This window comes from Sorex araneus, chromosome 4 (assembly GCF_027595985.1).
Source record: "Sorex araneus isolate mSorAra2 chromosome 4, mSorAra2.pri, whole genome shotgun sequence".
Classification (NCBI taxonomy): Eukaryota; Metazoa; Chordata; class Mammalia; order Eulipotyphla; family Soricidae; genus Sorex; species Sorex araneus.
Window position 1 is genome coordinate 70,908,219 of NC_073305.1, and position 22,073 is coordinate 70,930,291.

The 22,073-nt window shown below is 41.8% G+C and overlaps 1 protein-coding gene across 1 annotated transcript in view; it reads right to left on the minus strand.

The window, feature by feature from the left end:
* The window catches only part of SHQ1 (SHQ1, H/ACA ribonucleoprotein assembly factor), a 130,428-nt gene that overhangs the window by 68,661 nt on the left and 39,694 nt on the right, over nucleotides 1-22,073 (minus strand). Inside the window, exons 8-9 of the mRNA XM_004612854.2 lie at nucleotides 20,073-20,126; nucleotides 17,683-17,806 (exon numbers count right to left, since the gene is read on the minus strand). Coding sequence (XP_004612911.2) covers nucleotides 17,683-17,806; nucleotides 20,073-20,126 — 178 coding nt within the window. The remainder of the gene's footprint in view (nucleotides 1-17,682; nucleotides 17,807-20,072; nucleotides 20,127-22,073) is intronic.

Genomic DNA, 22,073 nt, shown 5'->3' on the forward strand with positions numbered 1-22,073 from the left:
TAGCAAGACCTAAAAGTTCTTTTCAACTACTGGTACATTATAGTTGCTCTGTGGCTATTTTTCTGAATACCTAGTTTGGGTCTCTAAGGTTTTACAGTATAAAGAAGTCAAAACTAGTGAAGAAAAATAAGGCGGCTATTCAAACTATCTGAAAGCCTCAATTGGCCCTTATTTGCAAAACAGGCTCAGATAAAAGTCAACAACACTAACCTTTTTTTTTTCTTTAAAGTGGGCAAGGGGTTCACCAAGGAAGTACTCAGGACCAAGTAATGCCAGGTATAGAACCTGGGCCTCCTGCATGTAAAGTGTGTGTTCAGCCTATCTCTCTGACCCAACAGCACTATCATATCTTAAACTGCATAACTTAGTGGATATCTGAGGTTCTGATAAGAACACACTATCAGCAAAGGTAACATGAATTGTTCCAAACATTTATTTTGCTTGCTTCATTTTGTTTTTGCAGTGCTGGAGCCTGAATTCAGGGCCTCACACATGCAAGGCATGAACCACATACCCAGCAGAACATTTTTTCTTAACTGATTCACCGTGAGACAGTCACAAGCTTTCATGTTTGAGTTACAGTCACACAATGATCAAACACCCATCCCTCCACCAGTGCACATTCCGAACCACCAATATCGCCAGTATACCCCCCACTTTCCCACCCTCCCCCTGCCTCCATGGCAGACAATATTCCCCATACTTTCTCTCTCTACTTTTGGGCATTATGGTTTGCAATGCAGATACTGAAAGGTTATCATGTTTGGTCCGTTTTCTACTTTTGGCACACATCTCCCATCCTGACTGATTCCTCCAACCGTCATTTTCTTAGTAATCCCTTCTCTATTCCAGCTGTCCTCTCCCCGCTCGCTCACGAGGCAGGCTTCCAACTATGGAGCAATCTTCCTGATCCTTATATCTACTGTCCTTGGGTGTCAGTCTTGTGTTACGTTATTTTATATTCCACAAATGAGTGCAGTCCTTCTATATCTGTCCCTCTCTTTCTGGCTCATTTCACATAGCATGATACGCTCCATGTTATCCACTTATAAGCAAATTTCATGACTTCACCTCTCCTAACAGCTGCATAGTATTCCATTTTGTAGATACTACAAAGCAGTAATAATTAAAACAGCATGGTATTGGGCTAGAAACAGAACCACACACCAATGGAACAGAGTTGAATATTCTGCCAACAGAACATTCTTTAATAGGTCATCTGCTCTTAAGAAGAGAGAGCCACAGAACTGTATCAAATTATTCAAAATTAAGAAAATCAAAGGATGCGGCCAGAGAGGTAAGTGCTTGCCTTGCATGCAGATGACCCAAGTTTCAATCTCCCCAACTGTATATAGTCCAAATCTTTGCCCCCACCCAGCCCCACTAGGAGTGATCCTGAGTATAAAGCCAGGAGTAAGCCCTGAGCACAGCTGTGTATGACCCAAAAACAGAGGAGGGGGGAAATCAAAGGATAGTAATCTATTAGTTATAATACTAGAAAGTAGCACCAAGTCTCTAATAATTAACACAAGCATATATTAAATTTAGTTTATGAAAGCTTCTCAATTCATTTAATTCTTTTTTTTTTTAATCCTCATATCCTCAGATGGCCATTTAAGTCTTACATTTCTTAGCTGCAATGAGAAACAGATACTGAAGCAGTAAGTTACTACTTTCAAAACAAATGTGCTGGGGCTGGAGCGATAGCACAGCAGGTAGGGTGTTTGCCTTGCATGCGGCCAATCCAGTTCGAGTCCCAGCATCCCATATGGTCCCCTGAGCATGGCCAGGAGTAATTCCTGAGTGCATGAGCCAGGAGTAACCCCTGTGCATTGCCGGGTGTGACCCAAAAACAAACAAACAAAAAAAACCCACAAATGTACTATACTACATCAGTGTTTTGTTTGTTTTGGTTCGGAGGCCACCCCTGACTGTGCTCAGGGGTCGCTCCTGGCAGGCTCAGAGAACCATATATGGTACCAGGTATAGAACCAGGTTGGCTGGGGGCAAGGCATGTGCCTTACCCATTGTATGATCACTCTGACCCCTATATCAGCTTTTAAAAATCTGTTATTAAGATATTGTTTTTATAGCCACGAGCATAAAAAAACTAAGATTACAAATATTGTCTTTATAGCCACAAACATAAACATATACTTCATAGATACCTATTTTACAACCCCCTCAATCTATCCCAAAACCACTATTGTCTCTTAACTGGGCATTACCTTCTCTAAGACCTAAGTTCTAATTCTCCCCCAAGCTAAATTAGGTGCCTTCCCAGTACCTGGAAAACTCTCTATAATAGCAATTAGCAGTGATCCTGCCAAGAACTTTCTAAACTCACTTAACTAGTTGGATACTATGCTGTTCATTTTATACATGAGAAAACTAAAGATCAAAGATATGCAGAGGTTGGTTAAGATCACAGTTAGTAGCCAGGGATACAGCTTTGTGGCAGAGCGCATGCTTTACATGCAGGAGGCCCTGGGTTTGATCTCAGGCACACACACATACCTGACCTCCAAAAAGGATAATTAGGAAGGCTGAGCCAGGATGTGAAAATAAGTTTGTCTGCTTCCCAGTCTCTGTGCAATAAATAAAGTGTCAGTACTTATCACTTTCTGTGATAAATACTTGACAGAAAAGGACAACACTTTTTGATCTACCTTCCTTGATCTAGAACAATATCTAGAAAACTGCCAACACTGTTTTGATACTGTTCAGTAAAGGCCAATGCTAATGTTGTCTGGAATACACAGAACCTGAGTTATAAAACACGCAATCATACTGCTTTGCAATCTGTAGGTTTAGTGTTTCACAACAGATCTAGAATATACAATTTGTGCCTTTATTGTATTCTATTCCTTGATAAGGAAAGACTGATCCTGGGGGCCCAAATACACACAGCAGAAATGTCACCTGCACTACTATGTTCATAGCACTATTCACAGTAACCAAAATCTGTAAGCAACCTGAGTGTCCAAGAACAAATGACTGGATAAAAAGACAATATATCTATAAAATGGAATACTATGAGGCGTTAGAAAAAAAAAAAAAAACGAAGTCGTGAAACTGGCTTATAAATGGATAGAGATTATCATGCTGAATGAAATAAGTCAGGACAGAGACAGATATAGAAAGACTGCATTCATTCTGGGATTGTAGGATAACATAGCCTCAGGCAGTTTAGGTTTATTGTGTTACTCCCACCACAGTGCTCTCATTCCTCTGTGTTTATTTGTAGCTTCTTTCTTAGTGTTCTGTTGACTTGCAAATATTGTTTTTCTCTTCTCCTTGAGTCCTTTGCATAGTTTATTCAGAGCAATGTCCTTTTTGTATGGACACAGGACTTAGCAAATGCTATGCTTTTGTAAGCTGGGAGTCATTTGACTCTACATGTTATTTTTCTCCTGGGCATTTGTTCTCTTGACCTAAGCCTCAGATGCTCTTACTTCCTAGCACCCCAAAAGCAGGGTCCCGAGGAGGGACGAGACGGACCCAGGGCAAGCGGTGAGTTGTGTGCTACCCTGGCATCGAGATGGGCCTGGCCAAAGTGCCTAATGCTTAACTATAAGTTAAGAGCTTGGTCGTGGACAAATGCTGTCATGATCCAAAAAGTAATAACTAGATTTGGACCCTGCTAGGGTTAGGAATGATTAATCTGGCCTGAGTGCTGTAGTCTAAGTCTGTGGCAAGATGTTGCCAGGAGAGCTGCCTTGCAAGCCTCAATGTATCTCTTGCTATGTCCATACAAAAATAACTAGACTAGTGAAGAGGGAGAATCCAGGCTGCAGTAGATTCAGAGAGAGGAGGGAGCTAGGAGTGCGGGAGATGAGAAAGATGAAAGATTGAATAAACGGTAACTAATCAGCAACCAGCTTGATCCTTGTTCTTCCTTCACCTGTCCTTGGCCAACGGCCATCCCAATACAGCCCATACACAGCAGTTCCAGAGCACCAAACGCGGGCGGTGAGACAGAGCCGCCCAGAGAGCCTGAGAGTGCACACGCCCTTCAGCGTGCATTAGTTTTTTACATGGGATAATTAAGTATATAGATTTGAGTTTCAAAGAAGTGTGGATGTGTGGGACTCAAGCATTTGGTGGCCAAGAACTGTTCCCTCAGCCAGCCTATGGCAATGAACGGACAAAGAACTAAAGGAACAGAGAAATAGGGGAACTGGGTCCCAGGCTGGCTGGTAAGCAGTGCATGTCTCTCTCCTCCCCACCACAGTTCCATGTATTCCCTACCAGCATAATAATTTCTCCTCCTTTCTATGTAGCGTAGTTCGATCTCTTCACTTGCTACATAATAATTTCTCTCCCTTCCCCCATGTAGTCGTGGTCCTAATACTCTCTTTCCCCATACAGTATAGTTTTACAGAAATTATGAAGGGTGGGGTACTCATAGCTGGGGTTGAACATTGTCATAACAACAAACAGATGTAAGACCATTCTTTCAGGGGAAGTTCTAGGAGATTAACTCAAGGACAAAATCTCATCTGAGGGTTTAGATCTGCTCAGGGGCAGGATGGAAATCTAGGGTGTATTGCTTTCTCTTATCCTCAGCTAGTAAGCCATTTAAACAATCATAGTAAACTTACTTCTAATACTTCTAGTCATTTTGTATGAACACAGTAAGAGTTACATTAAGCTCAAAGGTTTGCTCTTTTTGGGAACATCTCACTATATATCCCAGACCACAGTCCTCACACCAGACTACAGTCCTAACCCCAGCAGGGTCATTATTCAGTTACTTCTTTTTGAGTCATGACAGTTTGTTCCATGACCATGCTCTTAACTTCTTACACTTCTATGGTGCTTAGCTTGTCCCTTTCTGATACCAAGGTGGTGTACAGCTTGCCCTGGGCCCATCCTTTTCTCTCGCTGGGACTATCCTTTTGGGGTGTTAGGAAGTAAAGACAACTGAGGTTTAAGTCAGATAAATATGACAGATGCCCAGGATTAAATATTATCTGGAGTCAATAAACTCCCACATTACAAAAGCACAGCATCAACTGTCTTCCTGTGTTTAAACAAAAAGGACACTGCTAAACCATGCAAGTGACATAAAGGAAAGAGAAAAGCAATACAAGATTATTAGTGCTTGATGGAATTGGGTGTGCCTCAGGGGCACTGTTGTGGGAGTAACTCAATAAACCTAAGCTCCCTGAGGGAGGAGCATGGAGCACAGATAATCCAATGTTATCCGACATTTATATAGCACTGTATCACTGTCATCCGGTTGTTCATCAATTAGCTCAAGCGGGCACCAGTAACATCTCCATTGTGAGACTTGTTGTTACTGTTTTTGGCATATTGAATACGCCATGGGGAGCTTGTCAGGCCCTGCCGGAAAGCCCAACTGTGTCACTTTGGGAGTCTATCTTTGTATCCTAACAGTGATGGCAGCATTCCGTCAGTCTATCTTTTCTTGAATCACCACTGGCTATGGCTGCCGACACAGAGTTCCTTGAAGGCAGAGCTGCAGTGAGGGCAGGGGCATGGCCAGCAGCCCCACAGGGCCTCAGGAGCCACTCCATTCATCATGAGGCTGAGAAGAGGGGTGGGAGACCACATGGATCGGCAATAATGCAGGGAGGGGGTCGGGCTGGGCTGAGAGCTTTAATTCCCCTGTTAGAGCAGAAGCGCTTACAGACACAGCTTTCAACTGCCACCTGGAACAAAGCGGCCCCATTCAAGTCTCTGATGCGGTCAAAGATTTATCTTATAATGGTCACGATAACCAGCAGGAACGGAAAAGGTGCTAAATCTCACTCTCCAGGGTTGGCTCCTCCTGCCCAAAGAGGCAGCACTGTAAGTAGAGCCATCCTGAAGCCATCATAGGGAGGAAATAGTCTCTTGCTCCCCAAGGCTGTTCTCTGAGGCTACTGTCTCTGCAGCACCTGGTTAAAGGGCTATTGGTGAGATTTGCAGCGACCGCCAGCAGGCAGAAAACTAAGACGGGACAAATGTCTAAGAGATGGCCTCTAATCCACAGACACAGTCAGATCAGATCTGCCTGTGCTCACTGGTGCCCACCACCCGCGCCCCTCTGAGAAATACCTTACCAGGGCTTTGGGTTCCACCACCCAAACAAAAAAAGTGAGGCTGAGCATGAGATCTGCATGCAGAAGGTGCAAGTCTGAGTCCTCGCATCCCACGACCTGGCAGCCTGTGCCGGCAGCAGCCACTGAGCACTGCCAGCAGGCCCTGGTGAAGGGGGAAACATCTACACCAATCTCATCAGGAAGTCATCTCCATCACTTCCTGCCCCTGAGGAGCTCAGGAGCTTGATAAGGACTCAACTTCTGAGCCCCTAAGTGAGTCCCAGGGGTGAGTCTCAAAAATGAGACATATCCAAGGCCAGGGAAAACAGGGGCCAGGAGTATGGTAATGCTTGGAAACTTGCCATAAGAGTGTCTGGGAGAGTAAAGGGCAGTTTGGATAGAGAAGGAACCAGTATGACAATAATAGATGGAAATGATCACTTTGATTCCTTTGCTCTTCTTGGAGAGCCCGGCAAGCTACTGAGAGTATCCCGCTCACACAGCAAAGACTCAAAAGCTACCTGTGGCATATTTGATATGTCAAACAATAGTGACAACAAGTCTCACAAGAGACATTACTTGTGCCCGCTCGAGCAAATTGATGAACAATGAGAAGACAGTGCTACAGATCACTTTGAACAGGAACCGAGTATTGAAAGTAGGTAAAAGGATATACCTGATTACCTTTCAGTATCTATATTGCAAACCATAGGGACCAAAAAAGAGGAGCTGGAGAGAGAGAGGGAGAGAGAAAGTGGAGGTGGGGGAAGAGAGAGAGAGAGAGAGAGAGAGAGAGAGAGAGAGAGAGAGAGAGAGGAGAGAGGCTGGGAAACTAGGGACACTGGTGTTGGGAAATGTATAGTAGTGAAGGGACAGGTGTTGAAACATTAGATGACTGAAACCAAATCATAAAAAACTTTGTAACTGTGTATCTCACTGTGATTCAATTAAAAAATAAGCTAACGGGGGTATGGTGCCGCCAGCAGGTAAATCTGTACCTGTGGGGCGAGTGTATCAGCAGCTTGATAATGCCTTCAGACTTCCAGATACCCCAAGATTGCTGCTGTGCCTTTTTTGGCCAGACCCCAACAACTTGGGGCCAAGTTTACCAAGAATTAAATGGCCAAAAATTAGGTATGTGGGAGACACACACACACAAACCACCTCCAGGCTCAGCTATGTAACCTCATTTATTGGCCTTATTTCAGAGACCCATAAATCTCAAGAGATCAAAAGATGCAGTAAGGACCTACTGTAGCGCAGAGGTCGGTGGGAACTATGACTGAGAGCTCCAGACTCACTTGGATCAGGACTCAGCCTCCTCCCCTCTGGCCCCAAGTTTTCCAGTAGCTTGGCAGTCACACCCACAAACTGCCCCTGACACCATTTAATCTCATCAACGGCCAAGACCCAGAGACTATAAACTAAAGCTCCCAGAAGACAGTGCCACAGAATACCCTGACCCCATGCCAGGCTGTCTTCACCTGGGCACCTCGGAGGGGGGCGGGTTGAGTTTCCCTCCCTGCCCCAAGCAGAACCCCAGCAACCCAAAACCTCCGGAACCTAGTCACTGCCATGTCCAAGGCCATTCTCCACATACTCAGACAAGCCTCCCCAAGAGGGCACGAGCCTCACCCAAAACAGGATGAACCTCACCAGAGAGTGGACCTGCAGGAAAAGCCAGATATGCAGGAACCCGTGACTGAGATCTCCCAGCCCGTTTGGATTGGGACTGGGCCTCCTCCCTCCAGGTCCCCAGTTTTCCAGAAAGTTGGCAGTCACACCCACAAACTACCCCTGGCGCCATGTAATCTCATCAATGGCCAAGACCCAGAGACTATAAACTAAAGCTCCAGGAAGAAAATGACACAGAATTTTCTGGACATTATATTCTATCCATAACAAGCAATACGAAACAAATCATCCAGCACTGCCTTTTTGGCAGGTTTGAGTGGTGGTGAGACTGGTGTCAAAATATTGAATGTAACCAAAGTAGGGAGAGAATAAGGGGGGAAATTACCACACAAGCAGGGAGGGTTAGAATGGGGAGAAAGGGGGAATACTGGGGATTTTGGTGGTGGAAAGTGTGCACTGGTGAAGGGATGTGTGTTTGATGATTATATGACCAAAGCTCAAACATGTATCTCATGGTGAATCAAAAAAAAAAAAAAAAGGGCGGGGGAGGGAGAATAATAAAATAATAAAGTTCAGAATAGAATTTAAAAAAAGTAATGTGGAGTTCATGCCCAATTCAATTAGCTTAAATCAGCTTAATCAACGGCTAAATAAATAGCAGTACTCCTACATTACTAAAAAAATAAATAAAAAATAAGTTAAAAAGTCTGGAGACACTGGTGCTGGGAAATATACACTGGCAAAGGGATGGGTATTGGAACACCATATGACTAAAACCTAATCATGAAGATTCAATATAAATAAATAAATAAATTTTTTAAAAGAAAAGACTGTATCTGTGCCAACTCTTTTATCACTAAATTCTCAAGAGTTCAAATAATGAATTGAAACTTAAGGATTTTTTTCTCCTGCTCTACTGTGCTCCTCGAAGACTTGCTGGTTTGAATGGACAGCCTTCATATTAACTCTATCATCCTTCATCAATTGCTTGTCAAAGCAGTGGTTGCTTCAGTTTAGAAATACATGACCAAATGTCATCCAAATTACATAACAGTAGCATGAATAATTTTATTTTCTCTAGACAGTTTAGAGTGAGACATCCAAGTACAAGGAAAAGTGTTAAAAAAAAAAATGATTCAAGGTGCATAGAAACAGCTCTCAAAACAGCCGCACTCAAAATCTGTATCTAAAAAAATACAGAAGCATCTAAACCTTCGTAATTCTGAGGTGAGGTAGGATTTTAAATTTGACTATTCCACCTTAAAAATACAATGTGCATCTCAAATGGCTCATAAAAGAAAAAAAAATGAAGTGAGTCCTACCAGACTTCTGAGTTTGTTTTGTTGATTTGAAATACCAATGAGTATGTCAAGGGAGAAAGAAAAAAATCAAGCGCTCACTTTATCACACTATGAGTGCGCACTCACTGCGAAGTGAGCTGCATGCTGGGAAAACTGAATTTTGCTTCTGTCCATTTTAATCACTATCCAGTATATATACTTAGCAGAGATGATTTTATACTTATATTAGATGAACACATAAAATTTTGATTATGCAATGAGTACCTCAGAATTCTGACCCCAAATTCTAAAAAACTAAGGGCTGATTAAAAATGATTAGAAATGATTTTTTCTTTTAAAAATCTTGGGGGGAAGGGGCAGAGAGAGTACAGGGCATAGGGAACATGCCTTTCACTTGAAATGTGCACGACCTGGGTTCAATCCCAGTCACCCCATATAGTTCCCTGAGCCTCACCATGAATGATCCCTGAACAAAGAGCCAGGAGTAGTAAGCCCTGAGCACTGCCAGGCATAGCCCCAAAACAAAAACAAAACAGTGAATTAAAAATGATGCATAGAGGCCAGAGAGATAGTACAGCAAGTCTGGCCTTGCACTCAACCAACCATAATTCAATTCCTGGTGCCCTTTATGGTGCCCCAAGTCCTTCCAGGAATGTTCCCTGAGCACCTTCAGGTATATCCCCTGGCTCTCCATAAAACCACACATAAGTAATGGTGTGTGGTTCTTAGTTAATTATCCTTCAAAGTAAAATGATCATATGCCTGTTCCAGTGTGGGCCAGGGTCTGCACACTCGTGGTTTCATTTCTCAACCACAGGTTCTACATGTGAATCTCTTTTCAGGTATCCAAGTTGAGATGGGAAATTATTTGACTATGTGGGGGGAGGGGAGAAATTGTAAGAGATAATGATCATGTAAGCATTTGACAGATTTGACAGATGGTAAGGAGGAAGGCCGATCACTCCAGATCAAGGGACCAAGAATTTCCCCTTGAGTGGAGTGCTCCCATCGCCAAAAGTCTTACCTACAATAAGGGTAATTTGAGAGCCCAGGATTCTAGCCAAACCTGTACCACTTCTCAGACATCTTACTTGCTAAATTCCCCCTCTCTGAGTCTCTTTGCCTTCTAACTTCTTGAGGAATACCCTCTTCTTTTTAATCCAGAGTATTCTTGAAGTAATAACCACTGCACCTTATCAACAAATGCACGAAGTTTGCTCCTTCCTTGCCAAGCCTCTCTTCTCACCCCAGTTCTAAAGCACCCTATTTTGTCAAAGATGTGAGGTACCAGACTCCAATAGCTAATCCCTTCACTGGCCAGGGTGATACTACAAATAAAGTGAAAAGAAGATTAGAGATCTATTCACTTTTCAATTAAATTAAGGTTTATACATACTTAGAGAATGCAGGACATCCTATCTCCTTCCCCAACCTAATTTGGAACTCAACAGAGTACTGAGTTTCAGTCTCAGGCCAGGGTTAAAGGAGCAGAGACAGAAAGGAAGCCCACCAGGGCAAGAAAGTGACACGTCCAAATGGTGTGACAAGTTGGCAGTCAGCTTGCTTCAGAACCCTAACTCAGCCTGGTGGCTCACACCAGCTGACCTGAATTCTTGGACAGCCCGTGACGCTTACAGTGTGACTTCAAATCTTGACTTCATTGCTGATAAATGGAAAGAAATTTTATACTAAAACCCCAGCTTCCTACTTCTTTGTAAATGCCCTCCACAGGCAAAAGACATATTCACATGGCAAGGCAAGTTCCTTGCATGCAGCTTTCTAGTGTTTGATCCCTGGCACCGCAAAAGGTCCCCCCAAGCCCCACGAGGAGTGATCCATGAGCACAAAGCCAGGAGTAAATCCTGAATACTGGTGGGTATCACCCCCAACCCCTGGGGTAAAGTTCATTAGGAAAACAAGACCACAGATTAACTGTCTATACATCTATGGGGTTATCACAGGACTCTCAGTCCTCTCAGGTCTATAATTTTCTTCATTCTAAGAACTGAGTTTTGGGTTTTTTTGGGGCGGGCTTTTTGGGTCACACCCGGATATGCACAGGAGTTACTCCTGGCTCATGCACTCAAGACTTACTCCTGGAGGTGCTCGGGGGATCATATGGAATGCTGGGAATCGAACCCAGGTAAGCCACGTGCAAGGCAAATACCCTACCACTTGCTACTGCTACAGCCCCCCAAGACCTGAGTTCTGATTACTATAGCTTTATAGTACAATTCAAATTAGAATATGCTACAACTCCCCTTTCCTTTCCAGAATTGCCCTCCCCCTCCTCTTCCTCTTCCTCTTTATTTTGGGTCACACCCCGAGATGTCCAGGAATTATTCCTGGCAGTGCTATGGGATGCCAAGGATCGAATCTGGGTAGGCTGCCTGCAAGGAAAACCGGCTGTACTATTGCTCCAGCCCCAAGAATCTCTCTCTTTTTTTTTTTTTTTTTTTTTTTTTGCTTTTTGGGTCACGCTTGGCGATGCACAGGGGTTACTCCTGGCTTTGCACTCAGGAATTACCCCTGGCGGTGCTCAGGGGACCATATGGGATGCAGGGATTCGAACCCGGGTCAGCTGCGTGCAAGGCAAACGCCCTACCCACTGTGCTATTGGCCCAGCCCCCCAAGAATCTCTCTTAAGTAACTTTCTCCTTTGTATCTTATCCTGTATTTATATTTTCTTTCTTACCTTTTGTTTTATTTCATTACAGAATCAATTCTTTAATAGCAAAGACCAAGTTTCTTATTATTATTACAACTTTTCACTGGTTTAATATAATGCCTTGCACAGAAAAGGGATTTGATTAATGTACATTGAATGAGTATCTGCAATGTGTGATTTTTTTCAGTATTTCCTTCCTACTCAAAGAAACACTAAACTGGAGAAATATAATTCTTCCCCATTTTCTAATAAACACAAAGCATTATTCAATTAACTTCCTCCAAGTCTCAGTATTCTTGTTTTTTCTCCCTCTTTGTTATTGCTATGGTTTTGATGACTATGGGGTGGGGGAGGAACCACACACTTGATTGTGAGGGAGAGTGCACACTCTGCCTCACTGTTGGGAGAATCACACTCATTGTGTTTTTGGTGCCAGGATTCACAACCTCATGTTTATGAGGCAGGCTCTCTGTCAACTGTGCTATTCCCAGGCTATCTCCATGACATCATGCAAGAGGGCCCTCATTCATTAGGGTCATTTTTCTCCTAAATTTTATCTGAAAGGATATACAACTTTCTGCCTTTATCCTCTGAAAAGAAATCATATTTATGTTATTTCCTTACAAATACACATAAAAGAAAACATCTCAAAACTGATTTTACATTTATTAAAAGCAGGTACGACCACAGACAAAAACCATATAACTAATCGCCTGTGTTTCTGCACTGTAACTCTGAAACTGCAGAAATTATAAAATTTATCTTAAATAAGCAGTCCATGAAACACAAAGTAGATTAAATTAATATACATGCATATGTGTACAAATATATAAATATTTAAGAGATCGTCAACTGATTTGAGCCATCACCAACAAGAGCACTGCAATGTAACTTCAATTGCCAAAGAACCCTAACATCCTAATATATTTTAGGTGATACTTTGGATGCAAATAATCATAAGTTTTTAATCACTTGTGGCAATTAAAGTCAAGTTAGTATTTATAAACCTAATGCTGCCCCCCTACATAAAGTTTTATTTTTCTGTTTTTATTTGTTTTGGGGTTTTATTTGGGGGGGGGATAGGGTTGGACCATATCAAATGGTGCTCTAGGCTTACTCCTGGCTCTATGTTCAAGGATCACTCTTGGCTCCCTGAGCACCACCGGGTAGGGCCAAAATCTGCCCCCCTCCCCACCACAAAAAAAAAAAATCATGGGGCCAGAGAGATGTACAATGGGTAGGGCACTTGCCCTCAAAGCCAACGTGTATTCAATCCCCCGCATCCCATGTGGTCCCCTGAGAAGTAATTTCTGAAGGAGTATTTTCTGAGTGCAGAGCCAAGAGTAGCCCTGAGCCATCACCAGGTGTGGTCTAAAACTGCAGTTATTCTGACACCCAAGGACGGTAGATATGAGGGCCAGGGGGATAGCCCCATAGCTGGAAGCCTGCTTCATGAGCAGAGGAGAGAAGGCAGATGGAATAGAGAAGGAATCACTAAGAAAATGATGGCTGGAGGGACCAGTTGGGATGGGAGATACATGCCGAAAGCAGATAATGGAGCAAACATGATGACTGTTCAGTGTCTGTGTTGCAAGCTATAATGCCCAAAAGTAGAGAGTATGGGGAATATTGTCTGCCATGGAGGCAGGGGGAGGGTGGGAAAGCGGGGGTATACCCGGTATATTGGTGGTGGGGAATGTGCATGGGTGGAGGGATGGGTGTTTGATCATTGTGAGATTGTAACCCAAACATGAAAGCTTGTAACTATCTCACGGTGATTCAATAAAATTTAAAAATTTTTTTTAATTAAAAATTTTTTTAAAAACTGCAGTTATTATTACTGCGCTACTATAGAAAGATATGGCTCTTCTCACTCACTCTAGTGAGACTTACTGAAAACAAAACAGGTACTAAGTATTCCCATATTTCAAAAAGAGATGTTTAATTCTTTGATTAAAAACTGAGTGATGAGGGGTTGAAGTGATACGAAGGGGGTAGGGTGCTTGCCTTGCACAAGGCCAACCCAGGTTCCATCTACAATAAACCGCATATGGTCCCCAGGGCCCTGCCAAAAGTAATCCCTGAGTAGAGCCAAGAGTAAACCCTCAGTACTGTTGAGTGTGGCCCCAAAAGCAAAACACAAATAAAAACACAACCGATGACAATCCCCCACCCCTCCTTGGCGTAATTCACTTTCCAGGGGTTGAAGGGTGAAATTCTCCATAAAAGCTCTTTAGAAAAAGTTGTGGGATGGGTCGAAGTGATAGTACAACCAATCCCCAGCATCCCAATCACTGCCAGGAGTGATTCCTGTGTACAGAGCCAGGAGTAAAAACCTGAGCATCACTGGGCGTGGCTCCAAGACTTAAAAGAAAAAAAAGAAAAAGAAAAAAAGAAAAGGCTGTGGGATTTCTACCATCCTCATGCGTGTGTGTGTAAGTGTATGTATGTGTGTATGGGGGGGGGAGGGTGGAGTTCCTGAGAGTGTAACCTAGCTACTCTGGAAACTGTGGATTCTAGAGATGGTTTTAACCCTTGTCTGTAATCCCACCCCCACCCCACGCCACCTCACTGAGCTGTAGGAGGAGCAGCCAGGGCTGCCTGGATCTGGAAGTGAGCAGTCATTTCCGAAAGGGCAGAGAGGCCCCTCCCCAACGCCGGCCTCCCCAGCTGTGGCAGGCCTGAGCTGGCGAAGGGAAGATTTATTTTTTTAATCAAATTCAAAGGGGCCATTCTAAGTACTGAAATGAGATGTCTCTTAGAATTTAAAGTGATAGAAAAAGTTACAGAATATTTATTATATATTAAAGGGCATGTGGATTTTATAGGAGATCTATTCCATCCAGAGACAATAAAAGAAAGAATCCATAGAATGAGCTCAAAAAGGAAACTGGGAGATGTTTAGCCCTTTCAATACAGTGGCTACGTTATATGTTTTATAGCTACACAGGAGTATGGACAAGTGAGGAATGCTTCTATAAAGATTAATGAAATATAGAAATTAACTCAAATAGCAAGCTGGATAAACAATGTCTAATCAGATCTGTCATTTCAATACAGAATAACATTTCTGGAAACAGAAAAGCCGCTGTCTTTTGATCCTTGTGCTTTCCATTTATTTTTAATGAGGAAAAGCAGCTAAGTGATACTTCCACGAAGGATTGTACCTATTCTTCCCAAAAGAATGGAATGAAGGAACATCTAAGTTGTCGGAAGGGATGAAAAGGAGGACGACCACATGCTCCAAAATTGCTGATCTCGAGAGAGCCAAGTCCATAGGCAGGCTTTCCGCCCCACCCCCGCTAAGCTTTGAAATGGAACTTAAAGGAGCAAAGTAACTTTTCTGCTCTTAAAAGAATTTGGATTAAAATTGAAACAGCAATAAGAGATAAATGCACAGTAGTCTGAAGGCAGAGAAGACTACACAAATGAATATGGTCAAAGATCTATCTAGTCAAGAAACCTTGTAAAGGCTACAGTGAAGTAGAGTGAAGAGAGTTTATGGCTCAAACACTGAGGTGTGTGTCAATCAGTTAAATTCAGGAGCCTGTAGATACTGATGTCCTACGTTGTCTTACTTCAGTTTAGAAATTCATTCAAGATCAGTGTTTCTCATAGAAAAAAATATCTACTACTTTAAATTACTGTAGCAAACAAACTGATCTTTGTAATAAGAAGAGATTGTGGGGTCAGAATGATATTAAGTGGGTAAGGCCTTGCACACAGCCAACCTGGGTTTGATTCCCAGCATCTCACTGAGTTCACCAGAAGTGATTCCTGAGTGCAGAGTCAAGAGTAATCCCTGAACATCGCTGGGTGTGTCCCCAAAACAAAACAAAACCCAAAAAACCTGGTGTACAATCCCAGGGTGTAATTCTCCTCTGGAGTGTATTGACCCCCACAGCTTCTGGCATGAGTTCTAAACAACCCATTCTCATCTCAGCATTAACTAGCTACAGCCATAGAACATGCTGTATATGGTCCTGACAAGGGTCAGACTCACTTTCAGCAGATAGGCCCTCACTTCAAGTTCTCTGCTGTTACGATAACACAACTGATAAGGCCACTTCTGTCAGTGTGGTAGCAATGAAATGTTAAGTCAAAATTTTAATTCTGTCCTCCTAATACTGTTTCTGTAATTGATTACAGTACAAATCAAAGCAATCAAACTTATTTTGGGTTATGCAATCACAGAACTAATTACTTGGAAAAAAAAATAAAACCAACCCGTGTGTGTGTGTGTGTGTGTGTGTGTGTGTGTGTGTGTGTCTGTCTGTCTGTCTGTCTGTGTGTGTATGTGCACACGAGCACACGCATCCATGCACACAGTACCTGGAGGTCATACCAGTTTCCCTTCTGGAAGCCATGATTTAACAAGATAATCTCAAACTACATTCTCATGATGAATAATGCACTGATAATTTTGCACAACTTAACCAAGAAATTGTAACATGGAACTTAAGTTCCACCAAGTCTTTCATTGTATGATTTACTTTTTCAGGTAACTTTTGCAAACATCATAAATAGCAGGAATGAGGGCTGCAGCTCATTTCCCACTGTTAGTTGAAGTTTCTCAAAGGGAATAACCAACAATTCTGCAAACTGAACTTAAAGCCTGTTTAAAGTAACTAAATAAGGAGACATGTTTCATTCACCTACGATTCATTTTTATAATTATCATCTACTTTAAAAGAATCTACTTCAAACACAACTCTCCTACCTGCCCAACCCCTGCAGTTCAAGAAGGTACACATTACACAGGAATCAAAGCAAAGCCTAGGAGGGCCAGAGAGAGAGAAAGAGAGAGAGAGAATACAGTGGGTAGGACGCTTGGTTCCCCCTAGCACTGCCATGAGTGATCCCTGAGCACTGAGCCAGGAGTAAACTCTGAGCACTGCCAGGTATGGGCCAAAAACCAAAACCAAACCAAAACAAATTTTTAAAAGTCTGGGAAAAACAAAACTTTAGAGATGTGATTCTTCCCTCCAAGCCAATGATGTTACTGGGACCATAAAGATGACTTCCTCTTTCACCTATTTCCTTTCTGAAGCCTGAAAACTAAACCCCCAAAAGAACTTTCACCTATAAATTCTGGTGAAACTCCCAGGGGAAACTATAAGAGTACTGAAAGTGACTTTTAAATAAATGTGCCAGAACTTAATGCAGACAAACAGATGTTGCTTCCTTCAAAGTCATTATCCTGGAAATGACGTACTCATTCCAATGATGCTATTATGGGCTCTTAGGAATTTGCTTCAGGGCTCAGAATTTTCCACACCCTTAAGGATAACAAGTATTTGTTTTTCAGGCTGTATTTAGCAATAGTCTATAGCTCTCAGAGTAGCTAAGCTTTTCTTTGGAAAACTTGACCGACCTTCCAAGTTCAGAGTCATACTCCTTCCTAATGATCAGTGTATTTTACCCAACAGGGAGCTTTTCACTACAATGTAATGAACTTCTTTTTTTTTTTTTTTTTTTTTTTTTTTGCTTTTTGGGTCTCACCTGGCGATGCACAGGGGTTACTCCTGGCTTTGCACTCAGGAGTTACTCCTGGCGGTGCTCAGGGGACCACATGGGATGCTGGGGATCGAACCTGGGTCGGCCGCGTGCAAGGCAAACGCCCTACCCGCTGTGCTATCGCTCCAGCCCCTATAATGAACTTCTTATCCTATCTCTGGCCAAACTGTAAACTTCACAGGAGGAAGGAATTTAACTGACTCTTATTACAACCCATACTGCTTAGAAAATTATAAGCATCCAAGAAACAATGAACGACGTGATTTACTCTAATACAAAATAGTTTGGAGTAGTATATGTACCTTCTCTATTTACACTCCTGTACTACTAAGAAGAATACAACACCTCTCTGTGATCACACATTAACAGTGAGTGACTCATTACTTACTTATCTGTGAGGGAAAGTAATTGGACTGAATTGAGTACAGAGAAAAAGCAGTGAGCATGATTAGCTTTTCACACACAGAACTTGTTTTTAACTTTTTCACTCCCAAATGTACAGATCTCTTACCCAATTGTAGTATCTTTACAGTGTCTTCAGAGGCCTTCAACACCAGTTTGAAATGACGATAAAGAGGGTAGCACAAAACTCTTCTTCCGAAGGACACCAGGATCTCCTGAACATTAGCCCAAGTCTGTGAAATATCATGTAGGTAAGTAACCATCACCACAGTTTCACAAACAGAAGCCAACAACAAAATGTGAAAATACTCTCAATGAAAAAAATGAGAAGATACATTTCTTCATGAAGCCAAGTAGAGCATAAAAATAAAACCATGAACTAAGACTATTTTTTTGTTGTTGTTACCTGTGGGGATCAAACCCAGCAGTGCTAGGGAACCAGAGCCACTCCCAAGTGTTGACAGGGATTACCAAAAGACATTGTGGGCAATACTATATTGTGGGGGGAATAACATATCAGGGATCAAACCCAGGGTCTCACACATGTAATTGAAAGTTCTACCACTTCAGGCATATTCCCAGCCCCCAAATGAGACTTTTTTAAAAAATGCTTCACCATAACCTATAATTTCTCATGCTTTATTAACATGTCACAAAATGCTTTTTAAAATTACAGATGCGGCAGGGAAGTTTTTTTTTTAAGTCTTTTAAGATTTACAAATATGGATCTAAAACACATGACTAACAAAATACAGATGCACATGAAAGGCATTTCTAAAAGATATCTATTTCAAGATTTAGTTATTAGGACTGTTCAAGATAGTATAGATAAAAGTTGTAGAAATCTTTAGTGAAGTATGTGCATTGAATTTTTTTCTTTTCCTTTTCTTTATTTTTGGCTTTGGACATTAGTGATCCATAGTCCTTACTTGAATCATTTGCTCTCACTTACCAAGGAGAAAACTATTGATTTCTTCATGGGGAGGTATTTGTTTTGAATCATATAAACTATTGCCGTTAGTACTGAATGTACTAAAAACCCAAATTAAGTCTAAAGAGTTGTACTTCTCTAAGTCCAGTATGCATATCACTCCCTGGAGTGCGGATTCAGTGAGTCACAACTGAATGTCTTTCTCCTGCCTCACAGGGAGAGTCGCCGCCAAGCTGTTGGTCCATGGACCATTCTTGGAGAAGACAGATTTTTCAGGTCAAGTAACTATTTGAGTTCCTGTTTATCTCTTAAATACTATTAGAACAAAGTGATGCCATGAACAGCCTAAAATGTACTCTCATCTAGGAATTAAACTAGGAGTGGGGAGTAAAGGGGAAACTAGTTTCTTTAACTTTTAACTCAAGTATTAACTATCTAAATCAGTATTTTAAAATAATTTCTAACTCTTATCTCGTTATAGACAGTGTTGTTCAAAAATGATAAACTGGGAGTCAAAGAGATAGAAGACCAGTAGGGCATTTGCCTTGCACAAAGCTGACCCACATTAGATCCCTGGTACCCCATATGGTCCCCCAAGCACTACCAGGAGTGATTCCTGAGTGTACCACCAGGTGTGGCCCAAAACCAAACAAACAAAAAAGAGAAATTAAGATACCTTTTTTTTTATATTTTTGATAAGGCTAAAACAACTATTTTTAGAAAAGACTTTTAAAATTATGGTTATATTAAAACAGCAGATATAATCATACTAATTGTGAGAACTAGGAAGTTCCATAAGCTAAGCTGCTTCATCTATAAAATATCAATATTATCTCAAGGACTTACTGAAATAAATAAGGTCCATATAAAATAATTTAGCACTGGTGCTAAGCGGCAGTGAGGTTTGCTTCCCATCTTTGAGTTATGAACCCCAATACATGCCAACTTACAAAGATGTTTCAAACACTACCCGTCATTCTCCCCCAAAATATGTTTTCCATCTCTGAAGTCCCAAAATCCCCTACCCAGCTCAATCTAATATATATGAGAGAGAAAGAGTAATAAAAAAAAAAATCAGTCTTTTTTGAAAGATCTACAATAAAATTCCCACTGGCAGAGAAAGCTCAAAAGACTGAAGGCTAACCTTCATATGCGGGAGGCTTAAGTTCAATCCCCAGCATCTCATGGTCCCCCAACACTGCTGAGAGTAACTCCCAAGTACAGAGCCAGAAGCATCGCTGGATTGTGGCCCCCAAAACAAAAAAACCTCAAAATAAAATGTCAAGAAATTTCTTCACTGGGGCTGGAGCAATAGCACAGCAGGTAGGGCGTTTGCCTTGCAATCGGCCGACCCGGGTTCGAATCCCAGCATTCCATATGGTCCCCTGAGCACCACCAGGAGTAATTCCTGAGTGTAGAACCAGGAGTAACCCCTGTGCATCACCGGGTGTGAACCAAAAAGAAAAAAAAAAAAGAAATTTCTTCACCAAGAATGAACCAGTAATTACACACAAAAACAACTTTCTGAACAACAAACATCTAAACAATTGAAACTATAGAGATCATACCTCAAACCAGCACAATGTTGCACTCAGCTTTCTGATATTCCATGCAGATTCAACCTGCATGTGTTTTGGAGAAAAAAGCATGGTCACATTAGTTATTTACAACTAAATAACTTTAAGTAAAGTTATTTACAACTAAAGCAAATAGATCCATGTATTAAAATTAGTTTCTGAGTAGTACTGACATATATAAGAACTGAAAAATGTCTATAACTGCAGGGAGAAGAATTGCTCTGCTAATGCAGAGGTTATCAAAGGCAAGTTTCTGTAAAGCAGACCTTTTTCACAGGTAAGAGTACCAGAACAGAGCAAATAAGCAGGGGCTTTGAAATTAAAGATCCAAGCAAAGTGATGCTTGCTCAATTTCTGTCTGCAATGCCTCCCAAACATTCTATAAATAACTTATGAAAGGACACAAAGATAATGCTCAACTGCTGGATGTGGCATATAAAAAGTTGTTTAAAAATCTGGCCTTTCGACCTGGGTTCGATTCCCAGCATCCTACATGGTCCCCCGAGCACCGCCAGGAGTAATTCCTGAGTGCAAAGCCAGGGGTAACCCCTGAGCATTGCCGGATGTGACCCAAAAAATAATAAATAAATAAATAAATAAATATGTAAATAAATAAATAAAATGCTTAACAAGGTAAAAAAAAAAAAAAAAAATCTGGCCTTTGAGAATGCTGGTAAGAATAAACGCATTCTCTGGGGCTCGAGAGACAGTACAGCAGGTAACACACTTGTCTTGCAACCAGCCGACTCAAGTTCAATCCTGGGCACTCCATATGGTCCCCAAAATCCTACCAGGAATGATGCCTGATCACAGAGCCAGAAGTAAACCCTGAGCACAGACAAGTGTGGTGGCTTAAAATTTTTTTTTTTGAAGTACATTCTAAAGAATGTCTTGAAGTTGTCTAATTTCATGATTTCAAATGCATAAGAATCAAAAAAGATAAGCCTGGGGGCTAGAGCGGTAGCACAGAGGGTAGGGCGTTTGCCTTGCACGCGACCAACCCGGGTTCTAATCCCAGCATCCCATGTGGTCCCCTGAGCACCGCCAGGGGTAATTCCTGAGTGAAGAGCCAGGAGTAACCCCTGTGCATCGCCGGGTGTGACCCAAAAACCAAAAAAAAAAAAAAAAAAAAGATAAGCCTTATCAAGTAAAATTAAACACATACTCATTTTCCCAATCAATAATATGAAGCACATTTTGTAACACTTTCTTTAATTATGACATCCTTGAAAAATCAGTAGAAACAAAAAATTTTTCACTTATTTTGTGGCCTAAATATACCCATTAATATTCATTTTGGAATAAAATGCATGTTTAAGGGGTACTGTTGAAATTTCCAGAATTGTGACAAAAAATGGGCACACATAAAATTTTAATCTTAATCTTATGCTAGTGCTATGATGCTTAGTGGGGAAAGCAGATTAAGTCTTTGTAGTGTGAGCCAATAAAAAGAAACAGACGGGGCAAGAAAGACAGTATAACACGTAAGGTGCTTTCCTTACATGCAGCATCACGTATGGTCCCTAGAGCCCCACGAGGAGTGAACCCTGAGCGCAGAGCCAGGACTAATTCCTGAGAACCACCAGATTTGGCCCAAAAATAAATGAAAGTCACACATGTTTATAGACAAGCATGGGCACAATGAAAGATTGGAAGAAATGTACCACTTTATAGCAATGGCTATTTGTGGTAGCTGAGATTACAGAAAAGTTTAATTATTCATGTATATATTTTTCCTATACAAATGATATAAATTACTTGTGGTTTTTAAAATATGAGATCACATGCTCAGCTCAAGAAGAACCTCCTGGGGCTGGAGCAATAGCACAGTGGGTAGGGCGTTTGCCTTGCACATGGCCGACCCGGGTTCGGTTCCCAGCATCCCATATGGTCCCCTGAGCACCACCAGGGGTAATTCCTGAGTGCAGAGCCAGGAGTGACCCCTGTGCATTGCCGGGTGTGACTCAAAAAAGCAAAAAAAAAAAAAAAGAA